Source organism: Muscardinus avellanarius (genome assembly GCF_963383645.1).
Source record: "Muscardinus avellanarius genome assembly, chromosome: 3".
NCBI classification, from domain to species: Eukaryota; Metazoa; Chordata; class Mammalia; order Rodentia; family Gliridae; genus Muscardinus; species Muscardinus avellanarius.
Window position 1 is genome coordinate 80023402 of NC_137788.1, and position 25157 is coordinate 80048558.

Consider the following 25157-nt stretch of genomic DNA (forward strand, 5'->3'; position numbering starts at 1 on the left):
AAATAAATATAAAATAAAGTCAACATTAAGGCTAAATGAGGGCTTTGGGATGGGCCCTAATTCAATGTGACCAGTGTCCTTATAAAAGAAGAGACTAGAATATACACAATCATAGAAGGAAGACTGTTTAAAGACACAGAAAAAATGGCCATCTACAAGGCAAGGGGAGGCCTCAGGAGAACCAACATTGCTGACACCTTGATCAAGGAAGGACATCTAGCCACCAGAATGGTGAGAAAGTAAATTTCTGTTGTTTAAGCAACCCAGGTTGTGATCCTTGTTATGGAACCCTAGAAAACCAATATACCTTCTTATTCTTGTTATCAGCTAAGCTTCTAGAGCCAAATCTTCTGTAAGTTTCCAGAATTTCCTGTTCTCCTTTTTTATCCTTATGGCAAATCCAAGAACTTTAGTCTATGGGCTCACAATGAGGAGGAACAGTATGAATAATTATTAAACATCTACTCATCGTGTAATTTAATCATCAGAATAACTTATGGGTCATTACCATTACAGATTGGGACACTGATGATCAGAGAGGCTCTATACCTTAACTAAAGTAATAATTCATTCAACAAGTGTTTAGTAAACATCTGTACCAAGCTGGGCATGATGGTGTATGCTTGTAATCTCAGTATTTGGGAAGCTGAGATGGGAGGATCGCAGGTTTGAGATCAGCCACAGCAACTTAGGTCTTCAGCAACTTAGTGAGAGCCTATTTCAAAATAAAAAATAAAAAGGGCTGGGAGTATAGCTCAGAGGTAGAATGCTCTAGTATCCCCCCAAACCTCTAAGACCCATTGTACCCATATCTGTATACCAGGTTCTATGACAGGTGCAAAAGATACATCAGGTGACTTGGTTCTTGCTTTCATAGAACTAACATAATAGTTTAGTGAGAAGAGCAAATGTTAAAAAATAAATAAAATAATTATAATAGATAATTATAAATATAATACTTATAAAGGACCACTACAAGGTAGTTAGGAGAACCAAATCAGCTTAATTCTGTTCAACTAAAATGTACTGAGAACACATTATATGCCAGGCGTTGTGCTAAGCGCTTAAGAAATGTCAGTACTCATGACAGATATGGAATCTCTACTCACAGAAATCCCATGTCCCAGCCAGCGTTGTGGCACACACTTGTCATCCCAGCATTTGGGAGGCTGAGACAGGAGGATCACGGTTCGTGGCCAGCCTCAGCTACTTAGTAAGGCCCTTTGCACTAAGTGAGACCCTGTTTCCAAATAAAGAATAAAAAATAGGGCTGGGGTGTAGCTTGGAGTTAGAATGCCCCTGAGTTCCATCCCCAGTACCACCAAAAAAAAAAAAAAAAAAAAAAAGAAAGAAAAAGAAAAAAAAAAAAGAAATTCCATGTCCAATGAGAAGACATCAGAGAAGCTTTACAAATGAAAGAGATGTGTTATAAGTGGTAACTTCTAGATTAGGTAGGAGGATTTAGCAAAGATCTATAATTTAGCATCAAAAGTCAAAGTAGAGTGAGTGTCCAGAAGAATGGCCTCGGTACAAAGACTTGAAGACTCAGCTGGCAGTGTGCAGGGAGAGTGTGGGAAGCCTTCTTCAGTCAGGTGGGCCCCAGGCACAGGGCCTTTCCCCCAGCAGGCTTTCTCCCAAGGCGTCTTCTTTGCCTCACCTTAAGTATGATACTCAGGTAGAACACTGGGCTCTAACCAGAGAGCTATTTCAGCTTTTGAGAATGAAATGTTACTTTTTTCTTAGGAGATAAGCCTGGGAGCTTCCTACCTCACAGGTGACTTTAGGTGCTTCTTTTCCCCTACTATTCTGTCTGTGGCAGACACAATGGCCTGGCTTGCCAAAGCCTTTTTCCTTATTGCCCTCTGCCATAGAAGCTAAAAAACCAAAATGTTTATGCTGGCTTAAATGTTTTTAGAGGCTATTTACTCTCTTACTTTTAGATGATGTCCCCCGCCCCTACTGTTTATTTGCAACTAAACACATCTGTAAGTGGTTCATGCACTGCCCCACCTCCCTGGTAAAAGAGACAGTGGATTGAACCATTAAACCTTAGCTTTCAAAGAGCGTAGATACTCTCTGCAATCTATTGGATGTCAAGATATTCCTGATCAGAATGTTTTAAGCATTCAATCCTATTTGCATTTTCTACTCTGTTCCAGATTGCAGAACCAGTTGCCTTTTGAAGTGTCCTGATTTAAATACTTGGGGCCCTCCACTCGATGCTTCGTGTCAAAACAGGTAAAAAGTATTCAGGAAAGTGGCTACTTTCCAAAGTATGAGCACAATAAAATGATACAGATTAATTTTAAAATTATAGCTAAGGGGGAAATGGAAAAGGAAAAAGTGAACAAGAAGAGAGGGAAAGTACACAGGCAGTTTCAGGCAGTTTCAGGCGTCAGATTCTGTTTCACTTTGTTAGATCTAGGTGAGTGGAAACTAGTCTCCTGAAGAAAGCCTTTTCTTGAGATACAAAGTCCCTGCAGATGACTCCTTCCTTCCAGATAAACCTTTAATCCCACAGATGTAATTTAAAATGTTGCCCAGCAGTGTAATTTAAAAAGTATTCTCTTACTGGAAAAGACTGCCCTTCTATTTATAAGAATCTTTCCCCTTGAAATACAATCTTAGAATTTGTAAACCCAAACTACGTGTTTACCTTATTATAGAATATGTTCTCTGAGTCTGAAATGTTGACCTTTGTAAAGCAGATCCTCAAAGAGATGATTAGTAACCACCTGGACCAGCAGCATGCCCTGCCTGTCACCTAACCAATCGAATGGCAGAGACCACAATCATCTGTGCTTATTGGCTTGGCCAGAACCTCTCTGAAGGCAGACAGAAGAGAATCTGAAAATCAGACAGCCACTTCCATGGTCCCACAAGTCTTCTGCTGGGTACCAAACAGGGGCCATTGCTTTGGGATAAGTCAGCAAAACTCACTGCCAATGAGACTGGGAAGATCCCCTTGGTTTCAAGAAGCAGGGACACACTGAAACCCTCTGAGAGAGAGTTTATCACAGACACACCAACTGCATCCAGAAAGCTGTCCAGATGTCGAGGCAGAGCTAGGACTAACTGCATTGATTGTTTCTCTCATAGCCAGCACCATCTCCCTCTTGTCTCTCTGCCTCCTTCTGTGATGTGTCTGCTCTGTTTTCCTCTCTCTGTCAACAGGCCAATTAATTCCTTAGTCCAAATGCCAGAGAGAGCTACTCTAAGTGACTTTCTTAGTTGGCATTGCCCTTTGAGTAGAGCTCTCTGCCTAAGGAGTCTGCATGAGCCATTCACAGGCAGCCTGGGGCCAGGGCCGCCGCTGGTCTCAGGCACTAGCCCTATCATCTGACTCCCCGATCCTAAGTGCTCTGCTTGTGGCAGTTCCTATTAGAAGCCATGGTGGGTAACACAGTCCCCAACGCCATCACATGCTTAATTTCCTTTAACAGTCGGTAGTCAGATTTCCTTATCTGTAAAAAGAGGATCATAATGGAGCTTATTTCACAGGGTGGTGAGGCCTAAACAGGATAAATGCATAGGTGAAAGTGCTTTGTAAACTGTTAAATATTATACTAATGATATTGTTATCGTAAAGGGATAACCTCCTGAGTCATTCTGACCCCTTTGGTTTCTCAGAAAGCTGTCCATTCATCTAGAAAAGAAACAGTGATGGGAACGATGGGTGGGGACCGAGGTGGGTAGGAATCTCCTGTTACCCTGTGTGAAGGGATGGCCAGGGGTGGCTAGCAGGAGTCCTGGTCTTCAGACTCTCACAAGGCTCTGAGTGTGTGTGTGTGTGTGTGTGTGTGTGTGTGTGTGTGTGTGTAAAAAGTGACACGGATCCTGGAATGTCTATCTATTCAGAGCCTCTTCTCCCCTCTACAAAGGCAGCCCCCTCACTATCTAACCTCTCCCCAATTTTTAAAGACAAAGAGAAAAGTACACAGGAAGCAAGGAAACGAGATTTGAAAAGAGAGTTGGGACAGTGAATAGGCAGAGGTAATAAGATATTGGGCGTGAGTTCTGGGAAGGGCTGGGCACTTCAGCCCACAGAACCCAACTCCTGGGGAATTTTGGCTCATAACAAAACATCCTGTAGCTGCTGGTACATTTCAAGCCCTTTGTATGAAAAGAGGCCCCGACCTCAGGCGGAGTTCCATTGGGCGCTCCCGGGACCCTTGACTCACTGCAGAGGTAGCCAGGGAGGGCGAGGCTCCGACCCAGAACAGCAGCTTCTTTGTTAGGACCCCCTGTCCCTTATTGAACAGGGGAGAGAAGGTGGCTAGATAAATACTTTAAAGGCCTCCTGTCCCCAGTCAGAAACCAGGGTCCTGTTTGAATAGGCTCAGGTTGCTCACATTTAGGTTGTCACATAAAAATAAATTAACTGAAGCATGCTGCAAGAGTTCATAATTCTTCCATAAAAACAATTTTTCACAAACACACCACAAACCGGAACGTCTTGGTCCAGCACAGGGTATCTACTAAATTCCTGTGGCCAGGACAGGCTGATGCAGAGCCATGTGGGGTGGGAAGATTAAATGGGAGGCAAGAAAAGTAGAAGCAAACTCTTGGATATGTTCCTTTGAGAAGCATACAGGAAGGCCAAGCCAGGGGAGATAGGGACGTGGAGCGGCACTTGGATCCTCCTCCTCTACACTTGGCTAATTTCTTCATTGGCATTGGCAGATACCACTGCTGGGGTCCTGGCTTTTTTTTTTTTTTTTCCCCCAGAGCTTTTTGTTCTTTGTTAATTAGGACATTGGAAGAATTGTCATGGTAATTATAGTGTCTAGACTTGGGAAACTACCGAAGGCAGTCAGAGAATATTTAATTGCAGAGCTAAGAAGACACACATGGAGATGACAGGATTTGGAAAGTCTCTCCAGAGAACAATGCTTTGCTGAGCTGAGCTTCTCAGGATTGTCCCGAACTGCCTTTTCTGTAAAGGAGAATCGTGGATGTTTTGTCTGATCATTTAGACTTGTCAAAATTCTCATTTATGCCAGGGTTGTCACCCAGTGGTAGCATATGCTATAGGCCCCAAGTTCAATCCTAGGCATGTGCACAGGTGCGCACAAGCAGGAGCGTGCGCACACATGCACATGCACACATGCACACACACAAGCACATTTATTTCTTTGAGAAGATACCCAGAGGCTAGGTGTGATGGCCCTCACCTGTAATCCCAGTACTTGGGAGGCTGAAATAGCAGGTTTGAAGCCCGTGCAACACTTAGTAAGGTTCTCAGCAACCTAGCAAGACCTGTTTCTAAATAAAAAATAAAATGGTTAAGGATGTAGCTTGGAGGTAGAATGCCTCTAGTACCAAGAAGGAGAAGAAGGAAGATGAGAAGGAGAAGGAGGAGGAAGAGGAGGAAAAGAAGGAGGAGGAGAAGAAGTAATAATAATAATAATAATAATAATAATAATAATAATAGTAATCTGCAGAGAACACTGTTGCAACACTCTGGTCTTCATCAGTGTCATTGTAAAAAGTAGGAGGGTCTCTCAGTTTTTACACTAAAAGTTATGGACTCTTTTTTGGTACTGGAGGTTGAAATCTAAGACATTCTGCTTCTGAGCTATGCCCTCAGCTGTGTGTGTGTGTGTGTGTGTGTGTGTGTGTGTGTGTGTGTGTGGTACTGGAAACCCAGGGGCTTTTCTAACTCTAAGCTACACTCCCAGATCTATTTTATATTTTATTTGGAAACAAGGCCTCACTAAGTAGCTGCGGAACCTGCACCATCCTCCTGTCTCAGTCTCCCAAGTGCTGGGATTACAAGCATGTGCCACCATACCCGGCTCCTGTGATCCTTCTGTCTCAGCCTCCCAATATGGACTTGTTCTTTTGGTGAGATAAGGAAAAGTGATTAGACATGGGAATCTCCTATCTTACCAAGCCTGTTCATCATATTTCTCCTTCTACAATTTAATTTTGTGCTTTTTCAGAAGGCTAGTGGGAGAATTGAGCAGAATGTTTTCCTATCCGATGTATAGTGAGTCATCACCTGTTGGTATCCAATCAAATAGAAATCCCCATCAATCAAAATTTCTTCACTTGGAGAGGACAAAATGATTGATGTTCATAATGGTGCCTAGAATAGGCCAAACCATTCCTAATTACCTTTCACTTTTCCCAATTGGAAGTATCACTATTGTTTCTGCTGATTGTGTGTGTGAAACTGTCTCACTGTAGCTGGGTGTGGTGGCACACACTTGTAATCCCAGTACTTGGGAGGCTAAGACAGGAAGATTGCAGGTTCGAGGACACCCTCAGCAAGTAGTAAGACTCTTGTTAACCTGGCAAGACCCTATTTAAAAAAAAATAAAAATAAAAATAGGCCCTTTGTAACTCGGTGAGACCCTGTTTCAAAAATAAAAAAGACTAAAAAATAGGATTAGGGGTGTAGCTTGAAGGTAGAATGCTCCGGGGTTCAATCTCCAGTACCACACACAAAAACAAACCACCCACAAAACTAACTTATTGTAAAAATTTAACAACAGAAAATGAGAAAGTAAAAAATCCCTTTGTAAATAAATACTTCACCTCAGGGTTAACCTCTCAGTAATTCAGTCTATAGACTAGTATAGCTTCTTTGGAAAATTTCATGCATTATTTATATACATACTGTTACCTTTTTACTTTATATGTTGTAAACATACCCATCAAACACATAGAACTGTCTTAACCTTTTTTTTTTTTTAGGTACCAGGCATGGAACCCAGGGGCATTGTACCTCTGTACTACACCCCAGCCCTATTTTTTAGTCTTTTATTTTTGGAACAGAGTCTCACTGAGTTGAAAAGGGCCTAAGTAGCTGAGTCTGGCCGCGAACCGAGATCCTCCTGTCTCAGCCTCCCAAGTACTGGTATTACAAGCGTGCGTCACCACGCCCGGCCTTTCTTGAATTTTGCTTCTTTCACTTAGCATCATGTTTTAAAGATTCACCCACGTCCTTGCCTTTCTTATCGGTCCATATCTTTGTGTTGCTTAGTAGTATTGCATCATATGTATGTATTACAGTTTATCTACTGACTTGTTAATGAATATGGGTTGTCTCCAATTTTTGCCATTATGAATAAAGTTACCATGAACATTTGTGTAGAAGTCTTTGCGTAGACACATATTTTCATTTCTCTTGCAAATGAAATTCATAAAAAAACTGCAAACTATTTTAAAGTATATCACTTTATTTTTCTATCATCAGTGTTAGAGTTCCAGCTAGTCTATGTACCTAATCTTAGCCATTCTATTGGATGCAGAGTAATATATTATGACTTTAATTTACATTTTCATGACTAATGATGCTGAGCATATTTCACAAGCTCTTGACTACTGATATGCCTTATTTTGTTAAGTATCTCTTCAGTTATATTGCCTATTTAAAAATTAGGCTGTCTAGCCCGGCGTGGTGGCGCACGCTTGTAATCCCCGCGCTTGGGAGGCGGAGACAGGAGGATCGCGCAGGTTCGAAGCCAGCCGCGCTGGCGTAAGAGACCCTGTTTCAAAAATATAAAATAGGTCTGGGAGTGTAGCCTGAAGGAAGAAGGGCTTCCAGGAACCCCAGTACCACCAAAAAAAATAATAATAATTAAAAAAAATAAAAATTAGGCTGTCTTGCCAGGCGTGGTGGCGCACGCTTGTAATCCCCGCACTTGGGAGGCGGAGACAGGAGGATCACGCAGGTTTGAAGCCAGCCTTGCTGGCTTAGGAGACCCTGCTTCCAAATAAAAATATAAAAAAAAATAGGTCTGGGAGTGTATCTTGGAGGTAGAAGGGTTTCCAGGAGCCCCAGTACCACAAAAAAAGGCTGTCTTTCCATTATAAAGATTCTTTATATATTTTAGATACAAGTTCTTTGTTAAATATATGCATTGCAAATATTTCCTCTTAAGTCTGTGGCTTTCCTTTTATTTTTGAAACTTTTTTTTTTGGTACTGGGGATGGAAACCAGGGGCATTTTACCTCCAAGATATACCCCAAGACCTTTTTTTTAAAATTATTATTGTTATTCTTTTATTTTGAAACAGGGTTTCACTAAGTTGCAGAGGGCCTAAGTAGTGGAGGCTGGCTACAAACCTGAGATCCTTCTGTCTTGGCCTCTCAAGTACTGGGATTACAAGCATGCACCACTACGCCTGGCTGGACACTGTTTTCTACAGAGCAAAAGTTTTTAATTTTAATAAAGTTCATTAATTATTTTTAAAACATAAAAAAGAGATTAAATAGTGGTCAATCTAGTTTTAGTGATGAGTGCAAACAAGATTTTAACACTTTGCAAATTGTCAAACAGGTATTAACTAGAATGTTGGATTAATTCAAAGATACCTTTTTCTTATAACATTGGGCAGAATTGGTTATGTTTATGTGTCCCCTTTCAGTGACTCTACAATTTAAATGCCATCTTGTTTTAAAATTCAGCTTAAATGTTCAAGAAATGTAGGGGGAAAGAAATGTATTAGATCTCTGCTGACCATTCATATTGGAATGTTTTTTACCTAAATGAGTAATCTATAAAAGCCTATCCAGAGCAAAAACACAGTTGTTTCAGAAAGAACACACTCACATGGCATGCAAACTGCACACACGTGTGCAAGGCCCCTTGTAACCGTAATGTTGAGACATGTAGGGAAGGAGAGAACAGGTTGTTGAAAGTCAGACTGATGATGATGAAAACATCCGTTGAGTGCCACCTGTGTATCCAGGCACTGTGCTAAGTGGGTTATTTCATTTAATCCCCACAGCAACAATCCCTTGAGTACAAAGATTACTATAGAGCACATTGATAACGCCCTTTATAGATAAAGAAGCTATGTCAGAATGAAACTTGTTGAAGGTCACTCAGCTTTTGGGAGAGTTGGGATCCAGCCCTGGATGTATATGTACCTGTAAGCTTTAGCTCCCATCCACTCCTCACCCATTTTGTGAGTTTTCTTTGCTGAATTAAGAGATGTATTGGCTGAGACCAGAGGATCGTGGTTCGCGGACAGCCTCAGCTACTTATTGAGGCCTTCTGAAACTCAGTGAGACCCGGTTTCAAAATAAAGAATAAAAAATAGGGCAGGGAGTGTAGCTCAGAGGTCGAATGCCCCTGGGTTCTATCCCCAGATCTGCAAAAAAAAAAAAAAAAAAAAAAAGAGAGATGTATTAACTGGGCATGGTGGTGCACTCCTCTGTAATCCCAGTACTTGGGAGGTTAAAACAGGAGGATTATAGGTACTTGGGAGACTGAGACACAGGAGGATTGCAGGTTTGTAGCCAGCCTCAGCAACTTATCAAGAGCCTCAGTAACTCAGATCTTTTTTTTTTTTTTTTTTGCAGGTTTGGGAATGGAACCCAGAGGCATTTGACCTCCGAGCTACACCCCCTGCCCTATTTTTTTTCCTTTATTTTGAAACAGGATCTCACTAAGTTGCAGAGAGCCTCACTGTTTAGCTGAGGCTGTCTGCGAACTGTGGTCCTCCAGTCTCAGCCTCCCGAATGCTGGGATTACAAGCATGCGCCACCACGCCTGGCTAGATCTTTTTTTAAAAAACAAAAAAGTGTGTGTGTGTGTGTGTGTAAAATAGGGTTGGGGTATAGTTCCTCATCCTCAGTGTGTGTGTGTGTGTGTGTGTGTGTGTGTGTGTGTGTGTGTGTGTGAAAGAGAAAAATATATCAATGACAAAATTAACCTAGCAATGTACACTAAATTGTGGCACACTAAGATCATTTAACATCCAATCTGTATTCTGAGTTCCCAACTTTTCCATCAGTATTTTTACAAGGCCAATGATTCATGCTATGAATAGTTCTATACTAATAGATCTTGTGCTGGGGATTGAACCCAGGACTTGTAAGGCAAGTGTTCTACTACTGAACCACAACTCTCAGTCCTATTCTTTATTTTTAAGTAGTTTTACATGGATGTAATATCATCCTTTTTAATGTATTTATTGGTTTTCAGGGCAAACAATTTTGAGATTCAGAAAGGGGCCGGGTATTGGGGATGAACTCCAGGTCCTTGATTACCCATGCTAAACACACATTTTACCATGGGCCTATTCCCCCACACTCATCTTTAAATTGCCAAATTGTTTTTCTGTCTCAAGGAAAAGCATTTGTAGTGAAGCAAGAGACAGGTAGCTATTCTAGACTCAGGGTGGGGTGTGCAAGAAGGATCCCGGGGTCACCCGAGTGTGTGTTGGGAAGAGGGAAAAACCGATGGACTGGAGATTCCAACACATTTCTAAAGGATAGCAAGTGAAAGGGGAGAGTTAATAGTTAAAATGTGCCGAGGAGAGTCTGATATTCCCATGCCTGAGGCATGTAATAAATTTCCTGAGTTCTTTCTCCTGTTAACATAGAGTAAAATGGACAGAAAACGCCACAGGCTAGAGCAGCCCAGGTAGAATGGTTCTTGATTGCTGCCCTGCTTTCACTTAGGAGCTGAGTAATCTTGGCCGAGTACCTGCACTCACTCCACCAGCCCTCGTGTGCTTGTCAGAGGAGTCTAGAGTTAAGTCAGATGCTCTCTGCTTCTTTAGGCCTTGACAACTGTCTCTCTCCTCTAATTCATTTTGGTACTGCTCTCCTCATCTGAGAAAATTTTGACAACCATTGGACAATGCAAAACAGCATGTCCTTTCTATAGGAGTCTGTGAAAAAAGATCTGGCAAGGTTTCTTTTTAAACAACTCATTTTCCTACAATTATGCGGTTCTTTAAAAACAAGTAAGAGCTGGGTGTGGTGGCACATGCCTATAATCCCAGCACTTGCAAGGCTGAGACAGGAGGATTGCAGGTTTGAGGCCGGCCTCAGCAACTTAGTGAGACCCTGTTTCAAAAATGCTAAGAATAAAGTAATAAAATAAAATAGGGCTATGAGTGCGCAGCTCTGAGGAACAAAGCCCCTGGGTTTTTGTCTTTCAGCAGAGACAAAAACAAATAATAAACAAGTAAGGGAATTTTGTTAATCAGAATAACCTACTTCTAGAAATATCTGATGGCATATTGATCAATAGAACCATTAACCAATAAAACTGATTATTCAATAGAACTATTTCTCCCTCTCTCCCTTGGGGATTGAACCCAAGGGCATTCTATCACTGAGCTACACCCCTAGCACTTTTTATTTTTCATTTTGAAATAGGGCCTTTCTAAGTTGCTGAGGGTCTTGGCAAATTTATGAGGCTGGCATGAAACATGTGATCCTTCTGTTTCAGCCTCCCAAGTACTGGGATCACATGCGTGCGCCACTACACCTGGCTAAGTTATCATTCCTTAAGGACTATATATAGTCTGGAATAAAACTCCAGAAACTTTCTATCGTCTATCTATCTATCTATCTATCTATCTATCAGCTATCTATCTATTTACCTATCATCCACCATCTGTCATGTTTTTGAGACAGGGTCTCTTTATGTTGCACAGGCTGGCCTCCAACTCCTGGACTCACATGATCCTCTCGCCTTAGTCTCCCAAGTAGCTGGAACTAGAGGTTCACACCACCATGCTTGGTTTTCCTTTTCCTTTCTTTAAGCCAGATCTCAGATAGTAGTAAGAAATAATGATAAAACTGTAGGAAAGGGAAAGAGATGTTTGTTCATGGTACTGGGGCTTGAACCCCAGGTCATTCTACCTCTGGGCTACACTCCAGGCCTATTTTAGTTTTTATTTTGAAATAGAATCTCACAAAATTGCTGAAAGCCTTGCTAAATTGCTAAAGCTGGCCACACACCCACAATCCTCCCGTCTCAACCTCGCGAGTACTGGGATTACAGGCGTGTGCTGCTATGTTTGACTAAAATGACCTTTCTCTTTCAAGAGAGAAGAGGAAACTTGTATGTGCTTACCTCCCCCCATGCCTGCACAGAGAAAGAAGTAGACAGGTATGGGGAAAAGTGCGTGTTGGGCAGGGGTAGAAATGGAATGGAACTTTCAACAAATTTCTAAAAGAAACTGAAACGGAAGAATAAATGGTTAAAATGAACAGAAAGAAGTCAAATACTTTCATGCCTTAGGCAGGTAATAAATTTTCTGTGTTCTTTTTCCTGTCAAAATAGAATAAAATGGGCAGAAAATGCCACAGGCTAGAATACATAATATATAATGACAATTAGGAGCCAAAAAAAAAAAAATCTCAGTAATGAAGTCGCAAACCATACATAAAGCAAACTATAGCCAAGCATAATTACAAGCAGTTGAGGAAGTATAGGACCTCGAAGCTTTAAATCGGGTCCATGGAAAAGAAGGAATCCAGTCGGGCGTGGTGGCGCGCGCTTGTAATCCCAGCATTCGGGAGGCTGAGACTGGAGGATGGCGGTTCAGAGACAGCCTCAGCTACTTAGTGAGGCCCTCCGCAACTTAGTGAGACCCTGTTTCAAAATAAAGAATAAAAATAGGGCTGCGGATGTAGCTCGGAGGTCAAATGCCCCTGGGTTCCATCCCCAGACCCTCCCCCCCACAAAGATGGCAGCCCAGTGTATTAATATTGTATAATGTTTGTACTGATTCTAATAAAGTAAACATAGTATATTGGTTTGTTTCCTTTATTTTTATGTTAAAAACTTTATCTTTTTTGAAACTCTATTAGATTTACAGAAAAATTGCAAAGATAGTACAGAGAAGTCTCATATGTTCTGCACTTAATTTTCTATATGACTGTGGTCCACTTGTCGTAATTAATGAATAGATATTAATGCATATTATTAACTAAAGATCATACTTTGTGTACCTTTCTTTAGTTTTTTTCCTAATGTCTTTCTACTTCAGGATCCCATCCTGAGCACTTCATTACATGTAGCTGCCATGTCTTCTTAGGCTCTTCTTGGTGGTAACAGTTTTTCAGACTTTTCTTGTTTTTGATGATCTTGACAGTTTTGCAGAATACTTGTTAAAAGTTTGTAGAATGTCCCTTACTTGAGATGTATCTGCCATTTTTCTATTTATTTATTTATTTATTTATTTATTTACTTTGTGTATGGTACTGAGGATTGAACCCAGGGGCATTTTATCTCTGAGTTATACCATCAGCCCCCATTTTACTTTTTATTTTGAAACAGGGTCTCAATAAGTTGCTAAAGGCCTCCTTACACTGCTGAGACTAGCCTCGAACTTCTGTTCTTCCTGTCTCAGCTGCTCAAGTGCTGGGATTATAGGTGTGCAGCTCCATGCCTGGGGTATCTGCCTTTACTTTTCTTTTCCTTTTCCTTTCTTTTTTCTTTTCTTTTCTTCTTTTATATTTAAACTGTGGTTGTTGGTTTGGTTGGGAAGACCACAAAGGTAAAATGGCTTTTTTCTTCCTTCCTTCCTTCCTTCCTTTTTTTTTTTTTTTTTTTGGTGGTACTGGGAATTGAACCAAAAGACATTCTACCTCTGAGCTACACCTCAGCCCTTTCCCTTCCTTCTTTCCTTCCTTCCTTCCTTCCTTTCTTTCATTTTCTTTTCTTTTTTTGAAACAAGGTCTCACTAAGTTGCTGAGTTAAGTTAAGGTCTTGCTATGTTGTTGAGGCTGGCCTTGCTGGTGCAATCCTCCTGTCTCAGCCTCCCAAGTACTGGGATTACAGATATGTACCACTGCACTGGCAGCTGGCAGGTGACTTTTTTTTTTTTATCATAGCAAACCAAGGGCACATACTGTGTACCTGATTTATCACTGTTGATGTTGACCTTGATCGCCTGGTGGAGCTAGTGTTTGCCAGGTTTCTCCAATGTAAAGTCACTCCCCCTGTCTTTCCTTGTCACCGTGTACTCTTGGAAGGAAGTATATAGGTTTTTAACTTCTAAAGTCAACCTATGGATAAAGTAGGAAATGATTTTTTTTTAATGTTTTCAACATGTAATACAAATATTAACAATTTTGTTAGTGGCTGAAAGTATCAGACAAGAACAGAAAGGAAAGAAGCAAAGGGATGTGGAGGGAGCCACCCCTTTTATTTTATAAAGAAGGAAACCCACAGACACTGTACCAAAGGGGAAAGAGAAAACTATTTTTTAAAATATAAAAGTTTAGCTCTGGTAAAGGAAACAAATGCTGTCATTGCTATTATACGCTGAGAGAAAGAAGGTAAAATGTGCTGTGTGTTCATTTTTATACTGGAATCGATGGATATTGACCAAATTGGTTAACCAAGAAGAAAGATACAGAGTACACTGGAAGTAAACACCATAGAGATCAAACAGGGGCTTCCTCTGCAGATAGTCTGTAGCTGACCCAGGGGAGGGAAAGGCAGTTGCTTTCCATGGGAGGCTCTTTGATACCATGTGAGCGTAAATCATTTGCTTTAAAACAAACGATTGCCAGGCATGGTGGCACACGCTTGTAATCCCAGCATTTGGGAGGCTGAGACAGTAGGATCCGGGTTCGTGGACAGCTTCAGCTACTTAGGCCCTTTGCAACTCAGTGAGACCTTGTTTCAAAGTAAAGGATAAAAAAAAAAAGGGCAGGAGGTGTCGCTCAGAGGTAGAATGCCCCTGGGTTCCATCCCCAGTACCACAAAAACAAACAAAACAAAACAACAGGATGATTTGGGTAAGATGTAAGTCTTTATTCCCAGCTATTCCAGAGGATCTCTGGAGTCTACAAGTTTGAGACCAGCCTAGGGAACCTAGGGAGACCCTTCCCCCATTTACAAAACAAAACAAACAGATAAAAAATAAAGAAGACAATGAAAGCAACCAACGAACAAACAAAAACACGGACAACAAACAAATCGGAAAGATGCTGTTTAGGCTACACCCGCATTCTGGAGGGACCACCTGGTGTGACTCTCTCCCTGTAGCACCTGCCTTCAATTTCTCCAACTGCTAAACTGGTTCCACACAGACCACATCACAGTGAGCTATCCTGCTGAGGTAGAAACCTCACTTCTGAGATAGTGAAAGAGGGAATCTTAGGTCTTTGATTTATAGAAAAGTCACTAAAAAAATGACTCCTTTTGTTTCCCTCGGATTAAAGGTTAAGAAGATTTTCATTGCAAAAGAAAAATTGGCCAGAAGATGCATCAAATAGTCTCTGCTTGAGAAGTATTGGCAATCAGTCGAAATCCTTTGTGTGTTTCCTGTGTTGAGCATTTATACAATGCGTTTCAAGTTTAAAAGCCCTTTACTGTCATTAGCTAATTATCTCCCAGGGGCTGCAGGGTGGTTAGCAGGAATACTGGAAGCAAGCCAGCTGCTAGAGCTGGAAGATGTACGCGTGTCCGTACCAGCCCTGACTCGGGGTGTAGTTGTTGCACCAATTTCCAACATGGATCAATCATTAATGTGTGGTTATTCAATCCGTGAAGTTCTTTCCCCAGACCTGACATTTATTCAAGTACAAGTTACTGAAACACAAAATAATTTATTCCAAACAACATCTCTTATAAATGTCTTGAAAATAATTAAACAGCAGCAAATGTATTAGGTTTATTATCAAATCAGAATCCTCAGTGTGGCTTGAGAATTGGCATTTCCTAAAAAGTGTCAAGGATAATTCCAGAGTAGAATCAATGATCAAGAGCCCCTGGGTTAAGTGGCTAATACAGACTCCCACTTGACTATGTCTTCATAGAAGAAAATATAGCCTTAGACTGAATATAATTCTTTAAAACACCAGTTGTTAATAAATTGTGTGTGTGTGTGTGTGTGTGTGTGTGTGTGTCTAGGAATCGAACCCAGGGACATTCTATTTCTAAGCTACACTCTCAGGCCTATTTTATTTATTTATTTATTTATTTATTTATTTATTTATTGTGGGATGGAACCTAGGGGCATTCGACCTCCAAGCTACACCCCCTATTTTTTATTCTTTATTTTGAAACAGGGTCTCACTGAGTTGCAGAGGGCCTCACTAAGTAGCTGAGGCTGTCTGTGAACCGCGATCCTCCTGTGTCAGCCTCCTGAATGCTGGGATTACAAGTGTGTGCCACCACTCCTGGCTTGAAAACAGGGTTTTGCTAAATTGCTTAGGCTGGCTTTGAGCATGCAATCCTCCGGATTCAGTCTACCAAGTACTGGAATTACAGGTGTGTGCTAACATGCCCAGCTTAAATATTTTATTTATTTATTTATTTACTTACTTATTTATTTATTTATTTATTTATTTTTGCGGTACTGGTGATGGAACCCAGGGGCATTCTACCTCTGAGATATACCCCCAGCCAAACTTTTTTTATTCTTTATTTTGAAACAGGGTCTCACTGAGTTGCAAAGGGCCTCACTAAGTAGCTGAGGCTGTCCACGAACCTGGATCCTACTGTCTCAGTCTCCCAAATGCTGGGATTACAAGTGTGTGCTACCACATCCGGCTTAAATATTATATTTTATTTTATGTCAAATATATATTTTCTATTATCAAAGTGCTCAAGAAGTTTGGAGAATGTAGAATAATAAATATGTATGTGTATATACAAAGTCATTCCAAAAAGAATCACCACTCACGCTTTGCAATTTTTCTCATTTTATTCTGTTTCACCAATTTTACTTTATTTTATTTTTTGGTTTGGGCCATACTGGGGATTGAACTCAGGGTGCTTTAACACTGGGCTACATCCCCAGCCCTCCTTGTTAAAAAAAAAATGGAAACAGTGTTCCAAGTTGCCCAGGCTGGCCTCAAACTTAAGAACCTCTGGTCTCAGAGCCGCATGTTGCTGGGATTACAGGTATGCATCATGCCTGAACTCTATGCTTTATCATTATTTTTCTGTTTGTTTTGGTACTGAGGGTGGAACCCAGACCTATTTTATATTTTATTTGAAAACAGGGACTAAGTAGCTGAGACTGGCTTTGAGCCTGTGCGATCCTCCTGTCTCAGCCTCCCAAGTGCTGGGATTACAAGCGAGCGCCACCAGGGCCCAGCTCCATATGCCATTTTTGCTTTTCAAATTTACCATCCTAATAACCATTTTGCATTGTTTCATACTTGAAAGTTCTTTCTAAAAGTGAAATCTAATGAAATGTCAAAAACAGGATCATTAAAAAAAAAAAAAAAAAAAGCCCCTGGGTTCTACTCCCAGTAAAACAACAACAGCAACAACAAAACAAAAACAAAAACAAAAACAGGATCATTTCGCCTGCGTGGTGGCGCACGCTTGTAATCCCAGCATTCAGGAGGCTGAGACTGGAGGGTCGCGGTTCGCAGGCAGCCTCAGCTACTTAGTGAGGCCCTCTGCAACTTAGTGAGACACTGTCTCAAATAATAAAATAGGGCAAAGGGTGTAGCTCAGAGGTCGAATGCCCCTGGGCTCCATCCCCAGACCTCCCCCACCCCACACACAAAAATGACCAGGATCATTTATAGCTATAATTACATCTAAATAGATCCCTGCAGCGCACAGGGCCACAGGTCAGGTCTCTACTTTGGTGTCCATTTTAGAACCCTGAGTTCAGCGGGAACTAGAATTTAGGCTCAAATTCTGTAGTTCCGTCGCTACTACCTTTGGTGTATGGTGCCCTCTACTGGCTATTCTAGGTCTCTGCCCTTTTCTGTTTGTAAACGTCTGAGTAAAGACTCTACAGAGGGTACAATCACATATGTGCATGTTTAAATGTATATGCCTGTATTTTTATTTCTAGGTGTTGTCTTAATATATAATGGAAGCTGTAAATATGGTATCTGGCTGTGGGTCTGTTTTTATTCACTCCACAACCATTTTAAGCAACCTACTATGTACTGAATGTGATGCTTGGATGTTGGAAACATAAAGCTGAAATCTTCACTTTCAAGGGACTCATCGTCTAGTGAAGTGACAACGGAGGCAAGCGCGGTGGCTTACTCAGAAAGAATTGAATATTCCAGCAGAAGAACGGGATTCATCACAGACCCTTGTCAATTGGAACCATCAGCACAGTTGACTAATGTCACAGCTGGCTTCTTCTCAGTACTTGGTGAATTAAAGTTTGTGATACACTATAGCACATTAATAAAATAATGAAAGGCAATAGTTCAGAATTTTAAACTCTAAAAGTAAAGAAACCTAATTTTCCAGAAATGTATACTCTAATATATATGTAGCTAAGGAAGGTAACATTTTGAAATATTACCTTCAAAAATGCATTTTGAAAGCCATTTCCGTATTTGGAACTTTACTTTGTTTTATTGGGAAGAAAATTTATACAAAGTTATTCAGTGTGTGTGTGTGTGTGTGTGTTACTGGGGATTGAATCCAGGGGCATTCTACCTCCATGCTACACCCCAACTCTATTTTACTTTTATGTTGAAACAGGCCCTCACTGGGTTGATGAGAGTCTCACTATTTGTTGAGGGTGTCCTTGAACCTGTGATCCTCCTGTCTCAGCCTCCCAAGTACTAGGATTACAAGTGTGTGCCACTACTCTAGCTGCTGTTCAGCTTTCCTAATCTGAGGAAGGCCTGGAGCACAAGATATATCATTCACAAGCACTTTTTGTTTTACTGGAAATTGAAGGCAGGGGTATTCTACCTCTGAGCTACAACCCCAGCCCTTTTTACTTATTTTTGAAACAGGGTCTTGCTAGGTTGTTGAGGGTCTTGCTAAGTTGTTGAGGCTATCTTTGAACCTGTGATCTCTTGCTTCAGCTTCTCCAGTATTGAGATTATAGGTATGAGCCACCATGCCCAGCTATGACCATTTCTTTTACTATGTAGTTTTCTTTGACAACCACAATGCACATGTGAAATCATGTATAGTTTAGCAACACCTTTTTCTTTTTCTTCCTTTCTTTTTTTTTTTTTTTTTTGGTGGTACTGGGGATGGAACCCTTCTAACTCTGGGCTACACTCTCAGACCCATTTTTATAATATCTTATTTGGAAACAGAGTCTCTTAAGCCAAAGAAGCTGGCTTCAAACCTGCGTGATCCTCCTGTCTCTGCCTCCCAAGTGCGGGGATTACAAGTGTGCACCACCACGCCCGGCTCAAAGAAGGGGCTTCGCAAAGAGCACACAGAAGGACATAGCTGAGTCACTAATTACAACAGGAGCCCGCCTGTGAAACTGCTAATAAAGTCCCATCGAGTGAAGAGATTCTCATTAAGAACCTAGGGTGAGGTTTAAAAAGAGGCAACACTTACAGTGAACCTGAAGAAAGGAGGAGGAAGAGAGAAGACACAACAGAAGTGGAGAGTACAATCTGAGCACAGAAATGTGAAAATACAGTTTATTCAGGGCACAGCAGATGGTCCTGTGTTGCTGGAGCAGCAGGCATGTGGGCGGAGGGTTAGGAGTCAAGGAACAAGGTCTCTGGATCTTCAGAGAGTTGATTCATGTAGCTGTTCTCAGGTTCAGGTGTGGGGCTTCTTGGACAGGTCGCTAAGGAACAAGGTGCAGGTGTAACCTCTAAGTTTCTCCTGGTCTATGCTGCCTGCTCTTGACCTCAGCTCCCCATCCTTTGAACCTCTGTACATAAAATTCCTCTATTCTTTTTTACTTTTACAATAGGCCCTATTAGTCTGGAATTTATTAACCTGTCACCTGTTATAAATTTGTGTGTGTGTGTGTATGTGAAAGAGAGAAAACAACAGAGAGAGAGAGAGAGAGAGAGAGAGAGAGAGAATACAGCGACCTAATGTTTATATCCCTCCATTCATGCCAAAACTTGAAGGCTTCAGGTTATGAAGTAACTCCTTTACAAGATGTTGGGATGGGAGGTGTTATAAAAAGAAAAAAAAGTTACAAACATTGAGGGAGAGCTCAGTTTTACTTGATAAACACGTACATAGCACTAAGGATACAAATAAGGTGTGTGTGTGTGTGTGTGTGTGTGTGTGTGTGTGTGTGTTGTGTTACTGGGGATGGACCCCAGGACCTCACTCATGCTAGGCTAGCACCCAATCACTGAGCAACAGCCTCAGTCAAGAAGACTTTATTCTAATTGCATAGAAGGTTAAATGTGGAAAGATGTAACACCAGAGCACATGATGCATGGGAGATAGTGCTGTAACTGAGCCCAAGGCCTTGCTACTCCAGGTGTAGTTCTCTCCTCCTCCTCCATCATCATCATCATCATCGTCGTCGTCGTCGTCGTCGTCATCATCTCCTGGAAGTTTGTTAGAAACGCATACTCTCCATCCTTACTCCAGGCTGACTGTATGTGAATCTGTTTTAACAAGTTCCTAATGAATCACATGCACAGCAATATTTGAGAAGTGTTAGACTAGGCCATAGAATAAGATCTGGGAATGTTTCCTTGAAAAGATAAATCTGGAGCTGTGTTTTGAGAATGTGCTGGGATAACCAGTTGGTGTTCCCAGTAGAGGGAACAATATAAGCAAAGTTCAGTGGCATGAAAAAGCACAGGGATATTTTAGAAACCATAGCCTGAAATTGCAAAGCAAGAGGGAGACTGGGAGATAAGGGGAGGGAGAAATACAGGGAGATGGCAGAGGCCAGGCAGCACCGAGATCCCACTGTGTGTGTTCTAGGCTAAGGAACTTTGACAACACCTAGGCCATGGCAGAGAGGTATGATGACATGTTTGAATTTGCCTTTAGAGCACTGCTGCCCTGAGGAGGCTGATAACAGCAAAAGCTGAAGGGTGGAAAAATTAATTAGGAAGCTAAGGCAATGGTTTTGCAGAGAAATAATGAGCATCTTAACTTAGGTAGTGGCGGCTGGAATGGAGAGGAAGGGACAGGTTTAAGACATTTTAGGAGACAATAAGCAGACAGGACTTCGGTGTGGATGGGGGCGGGAGGCTGGGGGGAGGCTGAGTCTCCGCGATGACTTGCAGCCTTCTGGCTGGGACGAGTGGGTGGATGCTCATGATGCCACTGATGAAAAGATCCAGGACGGTGAGCAGGTTTGAGGAGGGAAATTATGAGTTCGGTTTTCAACATGTTCAGCTCAGGCAACTTGCAAACATGTATAGGAGGATAAAAAGAAAAAAACCAAGAAAGGGTGGGGAACAGTGTGAGTCAGTCAGGGTGGAGAAGAAAAATGGTGAAGAGGAAACAATGCCCTGCTCAGCTGTGGGGCGACGGTTCCTCACACAGAACGCCTGTGTGCTCTCCTGGTAGTTCTGTTTCCTTTTGGAACTTGGTTCTAGCAACTGGTTGGACCCTGATTAGGAAATAGGTTCATTTGTGGTTTCCAACCTGGTAACTGACTAGAGGTAGGATAGAAGACCTGAGGATAGGTAGAAAGGAGACAGGAGGGACAAAACAAGAGTGGCCATGATCAAAAGTCCAGATTCAGCCAGGCGTGGTGGCGCACGCTTGTAATCCCAGCATTCGGGAGGCTGAGACAAGGGGATCATGGTTAGAGGACAGCCTCAGCTACTTGAGGCCCTTTGCAACTCAGCGAGACCCTGTTTCAAAATAAAAAATTAAAAAAAGGGTTGGGGGTGTAGCTCAGAGATAGAATGCCCCTGGGTTCCATCTCCAGTACTGCAAAACAAACAAACAAACAAACAAACAAACAAAAAAAAAAACTCCAAAAATAAAAGTCCAGATTCAAGTTGGGAGTAGTGATGCAAACCTGTCCCAGTACTGTGAGGCAGAGACAGGAGGATTGCTGGTTCTAGGACAGCCTTAACAAGTAGTGAGACTCATACCCACCTAGTGAGACTCTGTTTAAAAAAAAAAAAAAAAAAAGGCTGGGTAGGTTGGGGGTGTAGCTTGGTAGTAGAATGCCCCTCAGGACAAAATAAAAAAAGGTTCAGACTCAAAGGTCACTTTCACATACTCTCTTCACAAACACAACTATTCAATCAATTATTAAACTTTATTCATGTACCAGTATTGAGAATGGCTTAGGAAGATTTGAGAAAGCTCTGATTATTAATATATTTCAAAAATAATTGTGTCAAAATGGAGGCAGGCCTGGGTAAAGAAAAGACTTGATTTCTGCCTAAAAGCAGGCAGCTATTCCAATGTAAATTAACCTAGCTAAAAGTAATTAACAAGTCAATAGAGGAGAGCTAGGGCTTCCTCTTTCTTTTTATTTTATTTTTTTGAGGGTCTGGAGATGGAATCCAGGGGCATTCGACCTCCGAGCTACAATCCCCTGCCCTATTTTTTATTCTTTATTTTGAAACCGGGTCTCACTGAGTTGCAGAGGGCCTCACTAAGTAGCTGAGGCTGTCCGTGAACCACGATCTTCCGGTCTCAGCCTCCCGAATGCTGGGATTACAAGCGGGCGCTGCCACCACGTCCAGCTAGGGTTTCCTCTTTCTAAAGGCAGATCTACATGATAGTCTAGGGAGGATGGAGCAGGGGGTTGACCTTCGACCTTGGTGAAAGACACCTTGCCACACCTTGCTGGAGGAGGTACCTTACGGGGACGTTCACTAGGTCAGAATTGTAGGGACGTTCACTAGGTCAGAATTGTAAACAAGATGGAGGTCATGGGTATAAAAAGTCCGGTCCACGTGCTGTATCTTGGGGGTGGTGAATTGGCTCGGACCACCCTTCCCCCATGCCATTTCTGGCATGGGGCTGTAAGTATTTTCTGTATTTCTATCTTTTTAATAATCTTCTTTAAATCTTCAGCAAGTGTTCGAGCTATGTATACTTATCCTTAGCTCGGGACAAGAACCCGCATTTTTTTTTCTGTTTTTGGTTGTTTTGGATTTTGTTGTGGTTTGAGGGAAATTGTATCCGGGACCCTAACAGGGGTCCCCGGGAACAGTTTCCCCACAACCACATTCTCCGAATCCGTAACAACTCATAAGTCATCTGATTACTTCAACTACATGTCACACTTTTGATCAAACCATCGATGTCACATCAATGTAGTGCTTTTTATTTTGATACAGGGGATTGAACCCAGGGAGATTATACTTCCAAGCTATATCCTCAACCCTTGTATTTCATTTCATTTTTTATTTTGAAACAGGGCCTTGCTACGTTGCTGAGTTTGATTTTGAACCTGTGATCCTCCTGTCTCAGCCTTCTAATTACAGGGAATATAGGCAGGCACTGGCATGTCTGGCTAATGTGTTACTTTTTAGGTTCACAAAACAGAACAACAAAATCCCTTGATGAGGAAATTATTAGATATTTTTCATTAAGAACAAAGAAAGGAATCCATTGTAGACCAAATATATCCAACACAAAAGAAAACTAAAGCCCCCCTTTTAGACCAGTCCCTGTACTATAGATTTGCGTGTATGAATATGACCAGCTAAGATATAACTGGGTGGACCTTTTCAATTCCCTGGCACTCCTACCCTTTATATCAGAGTGACCCTGTCTCAGAGTATGTACTTCTTTCCTTCCCTCGATAAGATCAATCCGTGCCTCACTGTGACAATCCTTAACTTCCTTTTTTGTGAGGATACCAAGAATCTTTATGGAGCCTGGCGGATGCTTGTAATCCTAGTACTTGGGAGACTGAGACAGGAGGATCACAGGTTGGTGGCCAGCCTCAGCCTTTTAGCGAGGCCCTCTGCAATGTAATGCGACACTCAAAATAAAAAATAAGCCGGGCGTGGTGGCGCAGGCTTGTAATCCCCGCGCTTGGGAGGCAGAGACAGGAGGATCGCGCAGGTTCGAAGCCAACCACGTGTGCTGGCTTAGGAGACCCTGTTTCCAAATAAAAATGTAAAAATAGGTCTGGAAGTGTAGCCCAGAGGTAGAAGGGCTTCCAGGAACCCCAGTACCACCAAATAAATAAACAAATAAACAAACAAACAAATAAATAAAATAGGGCTGAGGGTGTAGCTCAGAGGTAGAGAAACCCTGAGTTTAATCTCCATCCCCCCCCACACCCGCCACACTCCGCACAGCCTGAGTGGCAACCTGTCACCCTTTGAGGAAATTTCCTCAGGACCTTTGTACTGGTGGAAAAAAAAAAAAAATCAATGTTGCCACCATTTGCACATGGGGAAAATTTCAAGCTGTTGCAGGGTAGGAAAGACCAAAACAGCTGTCTTTTTCTGTATTGCCCCATGAGTGAATAACTTTGCCTAGGTCCTCAACACTTTTTCTGAAGTTGTAATCACAACATACCAGTTATGTGTGTGTTTGCGAGGTCCATCCTTCAATTTCTGGACAACTCCTGCCACAAATCTTCCCCTGCCTGGGAACTGTTACAGCTCTTTTATTTGCACCCCGGAATCCAGAACTGGCTAATAGTCTGTTTTGCATCACTTCCATAATTGTTTCTCATTTAGCAATCTGTTCACCGCACGTCCCGGACTTCTGTGTCTCTAAGGCAGAAACTCCCTAAGTAGTACTTAAAAATGTTCTCATCAGTCACCACTAGCCAATAAAAAGCAGAAGGTCGGCACGTGGTTTTCTTAATTTGGGCAGGAGAAAGGTATTCTAACCGGATCCTTTTGCTTTTGCCAGGTTCAAACATGGCGGGCCGCAGCCAGCCCTTCCAGAACACTCAGCTCACTTTCCAGCAATCCCTGCCAGCCTTCGGCGCTCCTTTTTTTTTTTCCACCTTCCGTCCGGACAGTGGTTCCGGAGGGTCAAACCCCGAGAGCCTGACAGCCGCCCTGCATCCCGCCCCCAGGCGTGGCCCCGCCCCCGCCCCGCCAGCCAATTGCAGGCCGCGCTGCGGCGCTGGTCGCGCGCCGGCCCCGCCCCTCGCTGTGGCCTGCGGCTCCCGGCCCGAGCGCGGCTCTCGCAGGCGCGGACGGGCGGCGTGGACTCCCGGCTCGCCGTCGTCTCTCCCTGATCGCAGCTCCGCTCCGCGCCGCCGAGGCTGTCAGTGCCGAGCCTCCGCCATGGACTTCGAGGACGGTAAGGGCCTCGGCGGGTCTTCGCGGCGCGCGGGAGGCGGTGGCCTGCGCCGGGGGTCTGTTTACCGTCTCAAGATGGCCGTGTGGGCTTTGTTCTTTGGGCCCAGGCCGCCCGCCCGCCCGCGCCGGTCCCCGCCTGCGCCGCGCCGCGGGCCTCGGGCCGGGGCGCGCTGCCGAGCTCCCGCCCGCGCCCTGCACCTCCCGGCCTCGGCCTCGGCCTCCGGGCCGCTCGGCCTCCACCTGCGGGCCCGGGCGGTCTCAGCCCCGACGCCTCCTGCAAGTAGACTCCGGAGCCGGGGCGCTCGGCGGCTTCTGCTCGTCCGAGTTTAAGATGCATCTGAAGGGCGTCTCTTAGCTTTATGGCTAGGTAGATATTTATACAGAGTGGAAAGCAATATATTTCCTGGTTGCAAACTGGGATATTTTTATCCACTCAAACTCTCTAGTTGTAAATATCTCGTTTTTAGTAATTTAGTAAACCAAGGCATGTATTTATTTATTATTAATTTTTGGTCTGTGTGTGGTTAGGA

At 42.7% G+C, this 25157-nt stretch overlaps 1 protein-coding gene across 2 annotated transcripts in view; it reads left to right on the top strand.

Annotated features, from left to right (window-relative positions):
- Positions 1–24612: 24612 nt before the first annotated feature.
- The window catches only part of ZNF326 (zinc finger protein 326), a gene marked incomplete at both ends in the record, with an annotated part of 33866 nt that continues 33321 nt past the window's right edge, over positions 24613–25157 (top strand). For both annotated transcript variants that reach the window (XM_080691750.1, XM_080691751.1), the window contains one exon: positions 24613–24628. In XM_080691750.1, coding sequence (XP_080547876.1) covers positions 24613–24628 — 16 coding nt within the window. The remainder of the gene's footprint in view (positions 24629–25157) is intronic.